Below are 11,690 nucleotides of genomic sequence, written 5' to 3'. Positions count from 1 at the left end.
GAGACCGCCTGGGAATACCAGGTGCTGTAATCTATTTTCATTTGGGGTAAAAAAAATGATCCTTTCTCCTGTTTAAAGTCCTGTCTGGTGCCAGGAGCAATTGCTTACGGCCACACCACTGCGAACACGCCCGTTCTCGTCTGATCTCGGAAGCTAAGCACGGTCGGGCCTGGTTAGTACCTGGATGGGAGACCGCCTGGGAATACCAGGTGCTGTAAGCTATTTTCATTTGGGGTAAAAAAAATCATCCTTTCTCCTGTTTAAAGTCCTGTCTGGTGCCAGGAGCTATTGCTTACGGCCACACCACCGTGAACACGCCCGATCTCGTCTGATCTCGGAAGATAAGCACGGTCGGGCCTGGTTAGTACTTGGATGGGAGACCGCCTGGGAATACCAGGTGCTGTAATCTATTTTCATTTTGGGTAAAAAAAATGATCCTTTCTCCTGTTTAAAGTCCTATCTGGTGCCAGGAGCAATTGCTTACGGCCACACCACCGGGAACACGCCCGATCTCGTCTGATCTCGGAACCTAAGCACGGTCGGGCCTGGTTAGTACTTGGATGGGAGACCGCCTGGGAATACCAGGTGCTGTAATCTATTTTCATTTGGGGTAAAAAAAATTATCCTTTCTCCTGTTTAAAGTCCTGTCTGGTGCCAGGAGCAATTGCTTACGGCCACACCACCGTGAACACACCCGATCTCGTCTGATCTCGGAAGCTAAGCACGGTCGGGGCTGGTTAGTACTTGGATGGGAGACCGCCTGGGAATACCAGGTGCTGTAATCTATTTTCATTTGGGGTAAAAAAAATGATCCTTTCTCCTGTTTAAAGTCCTGTCTGGTGCCAGGAGCAATTGCTTACGGCCACACCACTGCGAACACGCCCGAACTCGTCTGATCTCGGAAGCTAAGCACGGTCGGGCCTGGTTAGTACCTGGTTGGGAGACCGCCTGGGAATACCAGGTGCTGTAAGCTATTTTCATTTGGGGTAAAAAAAATCATCCTTTCTCCTGTTTAAAGTCCTGTCTGGTGCCAGGATCATTTGCTTACGGCCACACCACCGGGAACACGCCCGATCTCGTCTGATCTCGGAACCTAAGCACGGTCGGGCCTGGTTAGTACTTGGATGGGAGACCGCCTGGGAATACCAGGTGCTGTAATCTATTTTCATTTGGGGTAAAAAAAATTATCCTTTCTCCTGTTTAAAGTCCTGTCTTGTGCCAGGAGTAATTGCTTACGGCCACACCACTGCGAACACGCCTGATCTCGTCTGATCTCTGAAGCTAAGCACGGTCGGGCCTGGTTAGTACCTGGATGGGAGACCGCCTGGGAATACCAGGTGCTGTAAGCTATTTTCATTTGGGGTAAAAAAAATCATCCTTTCTCCTGTTTAAAGTCCTGTCTGGTGCCAGGAGCAATTGCTTACGGCCACACCACCGTGAACACGCCCGATCTCGTCTGATCTCGGTAGCTAAGCACGGTCGGGCCTGGTTAGTACTTGGATGGGAGACCGCCTGGGAATGCCAGGTGCTTTAATCTATTTTCATTTGGGGTAAAAAAAATGATCCTTTCTCCTGTTTAAAGTCCTGTCTGGTGCCAGGAGCAATTGCTTACGGCCACACCACCGTGAACACGCCCGATCTCGTCTGATCTCGGAAGCTAAGCACGGTCGGGCCTGGTTAGTACTTGGATGGGAGACCGCCTGGGAATACCAGGTGCTGGATTTGTGTTTTCATTTGGGGTAAAATAAATTATCCTTTCTCCTGTTTAAAGTCCTGTCTGGTGCCAGGAGCAATTGCTTACGGCCACACCACTGCGAACACGCCCGATCTCCTTTGATCTCGGAAGCTAAGCACGGTCGGGCCTGGTTAGTACCTGGATGGGAGACCGCCTGGGAATACAAGGTGCTGTAAGCTACTTTCATTTGGGGTAAAAAAAATCATCCTTTCTCCTGTTTAAAGTCCTGTCTGGTGCCAGGAGAAATTGCTTACGGCAACACCACTGCGAACACGCCCGATCTCGTCTGATCTCGGAAGCTAAGCACGGTCGGGCCTGGTTAGTACCTGGATGGGAGACCGCCTCGGAATACCAGGTGCTTTAAGCTATTTTCATTTGGGGTAAAAAAAAATCATCCTTTCTCCTGTTTAAAGTCCTGTCTGGTGCCAGGAGTAATTGCTTACGGCCACACCACCGTGAACACGCCCGATCTCGTCTGATCTCGGAAGCTAAGCATGGTCGGGCCTGGTTAGTACTTGGATCGGAGACCGCCTGGGAATACCAGGTGCTGTAATCTATTTTCATTTGGGGTAAAAAAAATGATCCTTTCTCCTGTTTAAAGTCCTGTCTGGTGCCAGGAGTAATTGCTTACGGCCACACCACTGCGAACACACCCGATCTCGTCTGATCTCGGAAGCAAAGCACGGTCAGGCCTGTTTAGTACCTGGATGGGAGACCGCCTGGGAATACCAGGTGCTGTAAGCTATTTTCATTTGGGGTAAAAAAAATCATCCTTTCTCATGTTTAAAGTCCTGTCTGGTGCTGGGAGCAATTGCTTACGGCCACACCACCGTGAACACGCCCGATCTCGTCTGATCTCGGAAGTTAAGCATGGTCGGGCCTGGTTAGTAATTGGATGGGAGACCGCCTGGGAATACCAGGTGCTGTAATCTATTTTCATTTGGGGTAAAAAAAATGATCCTTTCTCCTGTTTAAAGTCCTGTCTGGTGCCAGGAGTAATTGCTTACGGCCACACCACTGCGAACACGCCTGATCTCGTCTGATCTCGGAAGCTAAGCACGGTCGGGCCTGGTTAGTACCTGGATGGGAGACCGCCTGGGAATACCAGGTGCTGTAAGCTATTTTCATTTGGGGTAAAAAAAATCATCCTTTCTCCTGTTTAAAGTCCTGTCTGGTGCCCGGAGCAATTGCTTACGGCTACACCACCGTGAACACGCCCGATCTCGTCTGATCTCGGAAGCTAAGCACGGTCAGGCCTGGTTAGTACTTGGATGGGAGACCGCCTGGGAATACCAAGTGCTGTAATCTATATTCATTTGGGGTAAAAAAAATGATCCTTTCTCCTGTTTAAAGTCCTGTCTGGTGCCAGGAGCAATTGCTTACGGCCACACCACCGCGAACACGCCCGATCTCGTCTGATCTCGGAAGCTAAGCACGGTCGGGCCTGGTTAGTACCTGGATGGGAGACCGCCTGGGAATACCAGGTGCTGTAAGCTATTTTCATTTGGGGTAAAAAAAATCATCCTTTCTCCTGTTTAAAGTCCTGTCTGGTGCCAGGAGCAATTGCTAACGGCCACACCACTGCGAACACGCCCGATCTCGTCTGATCTCGGAAGCTAAGCACGGTCGGGCCTGGTTAGTACCTGGATGGGAGACCGCCTGGGAATACCAGGTGCTGTAAGCTATTTTCATTTGGGGTAAAAAAAATCATCCTTTCTTCTGTTAAAGAGGAAGAGATAAGAGACAGCAGTGAGAGAGGTCGTGTTTGAAAAAAGGATGAAAAAAATCATCCTTTCTCCTGTTAAAGAGGAAGAGATAAGAGACAGCAGTGAGAGAGGCCGTGTTTCCCGAAGCTCCGCTAGACAGTGGCAAAAAGTACTTAATTCATCGTTCAGGTCTACTTTATTTTACTTTATTTCATGATCATAATACTTAAGAATATATAGTTTGTTTCCGTCAACCTCAATTGCTCGATTCAACAATACTTTTTGGCACTTTGACTACCGGATCAGACCGCAGCAAAAGCCTTGGACTTTGCTATCGCCAACATGCCTCTGTACTCGGATGTCTCAGGCACAGAGACTGGGAAATGCACAGACTGCACCAAACTGCAACAGACAGTGGCTTTATTTGAAACGAGGCTAGCAGCATTAGAAAAATGCAAAGGACTTCTCCAGGATACAGTGCCGATGGGTGAGTTTGCTGAGCTAGCTCAGACAAATCCACAACAGGATGATCAAAGCTATACTGTATCCTTCCCGAAGCTGGACAAGAGAGAGACAATTCCAACTGCCTCTCATTGGCACAGAGTCGGCGCTAAGCCCAAACAACATTCCAAAGTGAATCAACAAGTTCACTCAACGCCAAATGCTAAGCTTCCCAAAGCTAAAATCAGCCGGATTAGCCAATCGCTGAAGTTTACCATGCCGATGAAGAACCGGTTCCTGCCACTCCAGGAGTCCACGAACGCGCCTGCCACCCATGCACCCCTAAGCCCCAAGATGCGTCCAAACGGATGGTGTGGACAAAGACCGACCATGACCCTGTCGCCAGAGAGGCCAGCTGCGCATGCATCTGCCACCCGTGCACCCCTGAGCCCCAGGATGCGTCCGGACGGACGGTGGGGACAGAGACGGAACAAGAACCAGTCACCACGGAGTCGAGCTGTGCATGCGTCTGCGACCGCCACTTCAAGCCAACAAGGGCCCATCTCACAGAAAGCAGATGAACCAGATACTCTGATTGTAGGAGACTCAACCATAAAGGATATAACCGGTAAGAAGATCAAAACATGCTACTTCCCAGATGTGATGGTTAGTGATGTCAACCAGAAACTAGCCACAATTATACTGGAAAACCCCAAAATCTCACAGATTATTGTGCATGCAGGACTTAATGATATTCGAAAAGAACAGTCAGAACTTCTGAAGAGGGATTTCACTGAACTATTGGACACACTGGACAAATTACACGTTAGGTCATTCATCAGTGGACCCATACCAGCCGTTGACAGGGGAATAAACAGATTCAGTCGTCTACTTGCACTGAATACATGGCTTTCAAGAGTCTGCAATGAAAGAGGAAGGGGCTTTATTGACAATTTCAACTTGTTCTGGGGGCGCAAATATCTTTTCAGAGCAGATGGCCTACACCCAAACAGGTTAGGCTCAAAACTGTTAAGGGACAATCTTCTCTTCTCACTCTCCCACCATGAGAAGAAGCGAGACTACAGCCTCCCCCACACATCTACTGTCCCACTATCTGACACACAGATAGCAGACAGACCACAGACCTTGAAGAGAGACAACAGCCTGCCCGACACCATCGACACCATGCCTCCCCCCTTTGCTGATGCTGGCTTGGCGAGGAACGGCCACCCCCCTCCTCTGCACTCCCCCATCGACGATGACCTCCAGCACTCACCCATCGATGATGACCTCCAGCTGTCCCCCATTGATGATGACCACCAGCCTCATCTCTCCCATAGCCACAACGACAACTCCAGTTCCACTGTCTCCTCCCTTTATGATTTTCCAGATGAATTTAAGAAACGGAGAAATGTTGGCATCAAACTTGCATCTGCGTCAATGATACCATCCCCATGTCATGACCACAGTCTGATAACAGCCAAGCGGAGGGCGCCCCAGCCCCCCCCTCCCTGTACTGATAGTAGTCCTGATTATTACTGAGACAAAAAAGGGTTCAGCCGTAGACACAGCACAAAGGAAGTTTTGCATAATCTGTTGAACCCAAGGTTGCCTACATCAAAACATGGCAACTTTTGCATTCCTGCTGTAATCACTAAGAGAGTAAACAAAGGGAAACTTAGATGCACTGCTAACCTCTCAAATCTCATACCTATTCCCTCCAAACCAAAATCAACCTTAAAGCCTATCAATAACACCATCAGGATGGGTCTACTTAATGTTAGGTCTCTTAATAACAAATCTTTTTTAGTTAATGATTTCATTACCACTGCTCAACTGGATTTTATGTTTTTAACTGAAACATGGCTAGAACAAAATAACAGTGCAACCGTTCTGATAGAGACAGCTCCTCCCAACTATAACTTTTTTGATGTATGTAGATCTGGAAAAAGAGGTGGAGGGGTTGCTGCTATATTTAAAAATGTATTTCAGGGGAAACAGATGCTATTTGGTGATTTTCCATCATTCGAATACCTTTGTGCTGTATTGAAATGTTCCCCCAGAGTTCTCCTATTAATTATTTACTGGCCACCCACATACGCTGCAAATTTCTTCGATGACTTTACAGAATTATTGTCTAGCATCTCCACAGACTTTGACTGTCTAGTTATAACTGGTGACTTCAATTTTCATACTGATGATTTTAATGATAAGTGTGCAAAAAAACTTTTTACCATTTTGGACACATTTGAAATGTCTCAACATGTGAAAGAGGCTACTCATTGTAAGGGGCACACTCTAGACCTGGTTATCACAAAGGGTCTCAATGTTTCAGATCTCTCTGTGACTGATCCTTCACTGTCTGACCATTTCTGTGTTTTCTTTAATATATCTTTTATTCCCGACATACAGACAAAATCAAATACTGTCAAAAAACGGTATATCAATGAACATTCTAATGTACTTTTTAAAAAGGCCATCTCCTTGCTACCACCTCTCAACCCATGTTCTGCTGATGATCTTTTAGAAAACTTTAATTTGAAAATTTTGAAAGTCATAGATGTCATTGCACCTTATAAGGTTAAAACGATTTCTGGAAAGCAAAAGGCACCTTGGAGAAAAGCTGCTTTTGTAACAGCCCAGAAAAAAGAATGCAGGAAGGCTGAACGCATATGGCGTAAAACAAAACTTCATATACACCATGACATCTATAAAGAGAGCCTCCGTGCTTACAATTTAGACTTAAAAAGTGCTAGAGAAACATTTTTCTCCAATATCATTAAAACCAATACTAATAATGCCAAAACCCTATTTGCAACTGTTGACAGACTGACCAAGCCCCCAACACAAATTCCACCTGACCTTCATTCCACTCAGAAATGCAATGAGTTTGCAGCATTTTATACTGATAAAATTGAAGGCATCAGACGCGCCATCAATGTCTCCACTTTAAACAAAAATGCTGGACTACCACCATATTCAGGCAAAAGTAACGTGGCAATGACATGCTTTAATGTCACAGACTCTAAAACTCTTGTGGAAACTGTGACACAACTGAAGCCATCCACCTGTTGCCTTGATACTTTACCTACCAACCACTTTAAGAATGTTTTTGACTGCCTAGCAATAGACATATTGCAAATAGTTAACAACTCTCTCCAATCAGGCACTTTCCCAAAAGGCTTCAAAACTGCAGTTATCAAACCCCTTTTAAAAAAGCGGAGCCTAGATGCCTCTGTTATTAACAACTACAGACCAATATCAAATCTACCCTTCATAAGTAAAATCATTGAGAAAATTGTCCTCCAGCAACTTAGTGACTTCCTGGAATCAACTGGTTGCTATGACACCTTCCAATCCGGATTTCGACCCCTTCACAGCACTGAGACCGCCCTTATTAAAGTTGTAAACGACATCCGTCTTAACACAGACTCTGGCAAAATCTCAATACTAATGCTACTAGACCTCAGTGCTGCATTCGACACTGTAGACCATACAATACTTTTGGACAGATTAGAAAACTGGGTGGGGCTTTCAGGCAGGTTTTAAATTGGTTTAGGTCCTACCTACAAAATAGGAACTACTTTGTTTCCATTGGCGACTTTGTTTCAGAATCAACAAACGTGACATGTGGAGTCCCACAAGGTTCGATCTTAGGACCCTCTCTATTCAACATCTACATGCTCCCACTAGGGCAAATCATGCAAAATAACAATATTGACCATCACTGCTATGCTGATGACACGCAAATCTATGTATCTCTATCACCAAATGACTATCAGCCCATAGATCTGTTGTGCCAGTGCATTGAGCAAGTCAAAGACTGGATGTGCCAAAATTTCCTTCAACTAAATGAGGACAAAACCGAGATAATTGTATTTGGTGCTAAAACCGAAAGGCTTAAAGTTACCCAACACCTTCACTCTCTGTCCTTGAAAACCTCAATCAAAGCCAGAAATCTAGGGGTTATTATGGATTCAGATTTACATTTCGACAGTCACATCAAATCAGTTACAAAATCGGCATATTATCACCTTAAAAACGTAGCAAAACTTAGAGGGCTCATGTCTACCGAAGACTTACAAACACTTGTACATGCCTTTATCACTAGCAAGCTTGATTACTGCAATGGTCTCCTTACAGGTCTCCCAAAAAAAACTCTAAGGCAACTACAGCTTGTTCAGAATGCTGCTGCTAGAGTTCTAACAAAGACCAAAAAATTTGAACATATTACACCAATTCTCAAATCATTACACTGGCTCCCTGTATGTCAGAGAATTGATTTTAAAATCATGTTGCTAACCTACAAATCTCTACATGGTTTAGGGCCAAAATATTTAACTGATATGCTTCCACTACATAAGTCTTCTAGACCACTAAGATCCTCTGAGACCAATCTGTTAATTATCCCCAGAGTCAACACGAAACATGGGGAAGCAGGATTTAGTTACTATGCAACAAATAGCTGGAATAAACTCCCTGAGGATTTAAGACTTGCCCCAACTCTGACAGCTTTTAAAACAAGACTGAAGACTTTTATGTTTGCTTTAGCTTTCTGCTAAATCTTAAATCTACAATGTTTCTATTTTTATTTTTATTTTATTAGTAACTTTGCCTTTCTAAAATGCATTTTTATTAACTCTGCCTTTCTAAAATGTTGTTTTTTAACTTTGCCTTTACTTTCTATCTATTTTACTTTTTACTTATCTATTATTTTATTTTATTGTATGACAATGTTTATATGTGAAGCACTTTGAGTCTGCCTTGTGTATGAAAAGTGCTATATAAATAAAGTTGCCTTGCCTTGCCTTGCCTTGTTTAAAGTCCTGTCTGGTGCCAGGAGCAATTGCTTACGGCCACACCACCGTGATCTCGTCTGATCCCGTTCAGGTGCGCAAGCAGGAAGTGAGCACAGAGCAGTTGAGTGTTTGTTGGGACCGTGTGTGCTTGATAGTGAGAAGGCACTTTTTTGTTGATAGTTTTATTGTTTCATTCATAGTTTGATAGTTTCATAGTTTGTTTCATTCCCCCTGCAGCCTGGCTGTTTGGGGGATTGTTTCATACTTTCTTGTTTAGATGGATAATCTGGTAAATGGGAAAATAGGTGGAAAGGCCACTTTGATTCATGTGGAACCCGATATTGATCATGCTTCTCGTGATTGGATGGATAATTTAGTAAATGAAAACATGGGAGCTACTACCAGTTTGACACATGTAGAACAGGTGAATGAGCCTGAGCATGTTGAAGTAAGAGAGAAAGGAATAACACAGACTAATTCCGTTAGTACAGAGGGAGAAAACATGGTGAATAGCAGGAGAGATAAAGAGGGTCTAAATGAAGTGATGAATGCGGGAGAGAGTGACGGTGGCTATAAAAAGGAGCTGACGTTGATTGTAGAGCTGGTCGGTGAAGACAATATGACTATGATGGAGCTATTGCGAGGAATCAAAGATAAGTGCGGGATTGTTCTGGCCTGCAGGGTCAAAAGTAAGATCATATACGAGATCACCATGCAGGAGGGAAAGGGCAAGACGAGGTTATTGGATGGGTTCAAAATCAAAAACACTCAGGTGACAGCTTAAGAAGTACGCAGCAATGAAATAGTTGTTTCATTTCTAAACTTGCCACCTTATATTTCTGACGCTGAAATAAGGCAGAAACTCTCAACGTGGGGCGTGAAGGCGATTTCGCCCATCAAAAGAAGGAAATGGCCTGGGACAGACGTGGCGGACGGGACAAGGTTCTGTAAAGTACAGTTCACTGAACTTGTACAGTCACTGCCCTACTCAACAAAGTTTGAGACGCTAGACGGAGGGGAGTACTTCCGCGTAATTCACGACAGGCAGGTGAAGGTATGCAGGCTGTGCATCCAGCCAGGACATATTGTGAGAGAATGCCCAGACTTCACCTGCTATAAATGCAAGCGCCAGGGACACTATGCTAGGGAGTGTGACCTGCAGGGAGCAAGACGCGGAGAGGAGCGGCCGGTGGATGCGGAGCCAGCCGGTGGCGGCGAGAGCGTGTCCCGGTCCGAGGAGGAGCAGCGACAGCGGGACGAGGACATCGCATGCTCTGATCCCATACCATTGGAGGGAGAGGAGAACACCGGAGCTGCCAACGGAGAGGAGATGACCCCAGACACCATTGGCAGCGGTGTGGATGGCGTGTCCAGGGGGACGGGTCGCACGACGAGAGGAGCATCCGGGCAAAGTGCTGAAGAAGGCGCTAGCGCAGCGCCCAAAACTCCATCAGCCCTGGCGAATGAGCGAGGAGGCGGTCGACCTGGGAAGGTGGAGACCCCGGGGTGCGGAGAGGCTCCGCGGGACGGGACGGCTGTGGCTGCTTCACCTGGAAAGGAGCCAGACGATTCGAACATGGAGGTGGTGGGGACGGGAACATCGGAGGAAGGAGAGTTGATGGATTGCGAAGCGGTGAGAGCCAGCAGGAAAAGAATGAACAAAAAGAAGGACAAAAGGGAGCCAAAAGAGCGGAAGGTATGACCCATCGAGCATCTATGGAAATCTGTGTTTTTCTTTGCATTACTATGGTCATTATAACATCCCTAAATGCGAATGGCCTGAGGAACATGATAAAGCTAGAAAGAACGATTGAACTGTGTAAATCGGACATGTTGTGCCTGCAGGAGACGCACTGGGATGATGGAATTGTGAAAAACCTTGGGAAACTTTGGAAAGGGCCCATATTTACAGATAATGGGAGTGCGAAGGCACGTGGAGTGGCGATCCTTGTCAGAGAGAGGTCTGTTAGTGGAGCAAAACAGACCTTTTGTGGAGGGAATGGAAGAGTGATAGTGATTGAATTTGTGCACAATAAAAACACATATAAATTAATCAATATATATGCACCAAACGTGGAGGAAATGAGGAAAGATTTTTTCAAGGACTTGGAGGTTCTGTGCACGGGAGGTTGTATGATGGTTGGTGACTATAATGTAAAATTATCAAGACTAGATTATTCAAATTACGTAAAATACAGGTATGATGGGTCAAGGAACTTTCTGAAAAACATGATGGCAGAACACAAAATGGTGGACATATGGAGGGAGGAAAATGCAGACAGTAAAGGGTTTTCGCGGAGGCAGGTGGTTATGGGGACCCTTAGACAGAGTCGAATAGACCTGGTCCTGGTTAAGGAAAACATTGTCAGCAAAATAAAGGAGGTGAAATATACTTTTACCACTCTTAGTGATCATGCAATCCTGTCACTGAGGTTAAGGGACGTATGTGTAAGGAATGTAGGTGGAGGAATGTGGTGCCTAAACAATAGCTTATTAGGAGAGGATTCATATAAAGAGATGATAGCTAAATGTATCAAAGAAGAAATAGAGAACATTTTAAACGGAGATAATATTTGTATTTGGTGGGAAAAATTGAAAGAAAAAGTTAAAAAGAAAAGCATACACTATGCCAAACAAATGAACTTTAGAAAGGAGCAGGTAGAGAAAGAGATACAAAATAAATTAAATGAAGAAGCAGGGAAAGCAGACAAAGATGCAAATTATAATATACAAAAGTATATGGAATTGAGAAGGGAACTAAAAGAGTGTGAGAAAAATAAATGTGATGGGGCGATAGTAAGGAGTAGAGTACAGTATGCTGTAGAGGGAGAAAGGTGCACAGCGTACTTTCTAAACCTAGAGAAAAAGAAACAGGAAAATAATTATATAAATGAACTACAGAATGAAAATGGAGAGAAGGTAAATGATTTGGTTAGCATCTTGAATACAGTGGAAGGCTTCTATAAAAACTTGTATAAAAAAGGGAATACAGAAAAATAATGTATTGAT

General features: G+C 44.9%; 1 protein-coding gene and 19 non-coding genes across 20 annotated transcripts in view; all 20 read left to right on the top strand.

The window, feature by feature from the left end:
- Positions 1-33, top strand: part of LOC311393694 (5S ribosomal RNA) — a 119-nt gene extending 86 nt beyond the window's left edge. Inside the window, exon 1 of the ribosomal RNA XR_014659692.1 lies at positions 1-33. This exon is cut by the window's left edge and continues 86 nt beyond it. This is a non-coding gene — a ribosomal RNA (5S ribosomal RNA).
- A 69-nt stretch (positions 34-102) lies between these two features.
- Positions 103-221, top strand: LOC311399967 (5S ribosomal RNA). The gene has a single exon (XR_014665414.1). It is a non-coding gene; the product is annotated as a 5S ribosomal RNA (ribosomal RNA).
- Positions 222-290: 69 nt separating this feature from the next.
- Positions 291-409, top strand: LOC311331362 (5S ribosomal RNA). The gene has a single exon (XR_014632483.1). It is a non-coding gene; the product is annotated as a 5S ribosomal RNA (ribosomal RNA).
- A 69-nt stretch (positions 410-478) lies between these two features.
- On the top strand, positions 479-597 carry LOC311404070 (5S ribosomal RNA). Its single transcript, XR_014669156.1, has one exon. It is a non-coding gene; the product is annotated as a 5S ribosomal RNA (ribosomal RNA).
- A 69-nt stretch (positions 598-666) lies between these two features.
- Positions 667-785, top strand: LOC311385232 (5S ribosomal RNA). The gene has a single exon (XR_014651966.1). It is a non-coding gene; the product is annotated as a 5S ribosomal RNA (ribosomal RNA).
- Positions 786-854: 69 nt separating this feature from the next.
- LOC311399287 (5S ribosomal RNA) lies at positions 855-973 on the top strand. Its single transcript, XR_014664792.1, has one exon. It is a non-coding gene; the product is annotated as a 5S ribosomal RNA (ribosomal RNA).
- Positions 974-1,042: 69 nt separating this feature from the next.
- Positions 1,043-1,161, top strand: LOC311404069 (5S ribosomal RNA). Its single transcript, XR_014669155.1, has one exon. It is a non-coding gene; the product is annotated as a 5S ribosomal RNA (ribosomal RNA).
- Positions 1,162-1,230: 69 nt separating this feature from the next.
- Positions 1,231-1,349, top strand: LOC311395412 (5S ribosomal RNA). Its single transcript, XR_014661258.1, has one exon. It is a non-coding gene; the product is annotated as a 5S ribosomal RNA (ribosomal RNA).
- Positions 1,350-1,418: 69 nt separating this feature from the next.
- Positions 1,419-1,537, top strand: LOC311402824 (5S ribosomal RNA). Its single transcript, XR_014668019.1, has one exon. It is a non-coding gene; the product is annotated as a 5S ribosomal RNA (ribosomal RNA).
- Positions 1,538-1,606: 69 nt separating this feature from the next.
- LOC311411669 (5S ribosomal RNA) lies at positions 1,607-1,725 on the top strand. The gene has a single exon (XR_014676098.1). It is a non-coding gene; the product is annotated as a 5S ribosomal RNA (ribosomal RNA).
- Positions 1,726-1,795: 70 nt separating this feature from the next.
- Positions 1,796-1,914, top strand: LOC311415535 (5S ribosomal RNA). Its single transcript, XR_014679633.1, has one exon. It is a non-coding gene; the product is annotated as a 5S ribosomal RNA (ribosomal RNA).
- A 69-nt stretch (positions 1,915-1,983) lies between these two features.
- LOC311420103 (5S ribosomal RNA) lies at positions 1,984-2,102 on the top strand. The gene has a single exon (XR_014683797.1). It is a non-coding gene; the product is annotated as a 5S ribosomal RNA (ribosomal RNA).
- A 70-nt stretch (positions 2,103-2,172) lies between these two features.
- Positions 2,173-2,291, top strand: LOC311400938 (5S ribosomal RNA). Its single transcript, XR_014666300.1, has one exon. It is a non-coding gene; the product is annotated as a 5S ribosomal RNA (ribosomal RNA).
- Positions 2,292-2,360: 69 nt separating this feature from the next.
- On the top strand, positions 2,361-2,479 carry LOC311410636 (5S ribosomal RNA). Its single transcript, XR_014675154.1, has one exon. It is a non-coding gene; the product is annotated as a 5S ribosomal RNA (ribosomal RNA).
- A 69-nt stretch (positions 2,480-2,548) lies between these two features.
- Positions 2,549-2,667, top strand: LOC311386504 (5S ribosomal RNA). The gene has a single exon (XR_014653129.1). It is a non-coding gene; the product is annotated as a 5S ribosomal RNA (ribosomal RNA).
- Positions 2,668-2,736: 69 nt separating this feature from the next.
- On the top strand, positions 2,737-2,855 carry LOC311390393 (5S ribosomal RNA). The gene has a single exon (XR_014656680.1). It is a non-coding gene; the product is annotated as a 5S ribosomal RNA (ribosomal RNA).
- A 69-nt stretch (positions 2,856-2,924) lies between these two features.
- Positions 2,925-3,043, top strand: LOC311409146 (5S ribosomal RNA). Its single transcript, XR_014673790.1, has one exon. It is a non-coding gene; the product is annotated as a 5S ribosomal RNA (ribosomal RNA).
- A 69-nt stretch (positions 3,044-3,112) lies between these two features.
- On the top strand, positions 3,113-3,231 carry LOC311409299 (5S ribosomal RNA). The gene has a single exon (XR_014673931.1). It is a non-coding gene; the product is annotated as a 5S ribosomal RNA (ribosomal RNA).
- A 69-nt stretch (positions 3,232-3,300) lies between these two features.
- On the top strand, positions 3,301-3,419 carry LOC311390327 (5S ribosomal RNA). The gene has a single exon (XR_014656619.1). It is a non-coding gene; the product is annotated as a 5S ribosomal RNA (ribosomal RNA).
- Positions 3,420-3,783: 364 nt separating this feature from the next.
- LOC311401365 (uncharacterized protein) lies at positions 3,784-10,383 on the top strand (the record flags this gene model as incomplete). Its single annotated transcript, XM_084488817.1, has 2 exons — positions 3,784-4,510; positions 9,785-10,383. 2 exons carry the CDS (start codon positions 3,784-3,786, stop codon positions 10,381-10,383), a joined length of 1,326 nt encoding a protein of 441 aa, XP_084344943.1.
- Positions 10,384-11,690: the final 1,307 nt, after the last annotated feature.

Source organism: Micromesistius poutassou (genome assembly GCF_964030765.1).
Source record: "Micromesistius poutassou genome assembly, chromosome: 1".
Taxonomy (NCBI): domain Eukaryota; kingdom Metazoa; phylum Chordata; class Actinopteri; order Gadiformes; family Gadidae; genus Micromesistius; species Micromesistius poutassou.
This window is presented reverse-complemented; position numbering and strand designations above follow the sequence as displayed.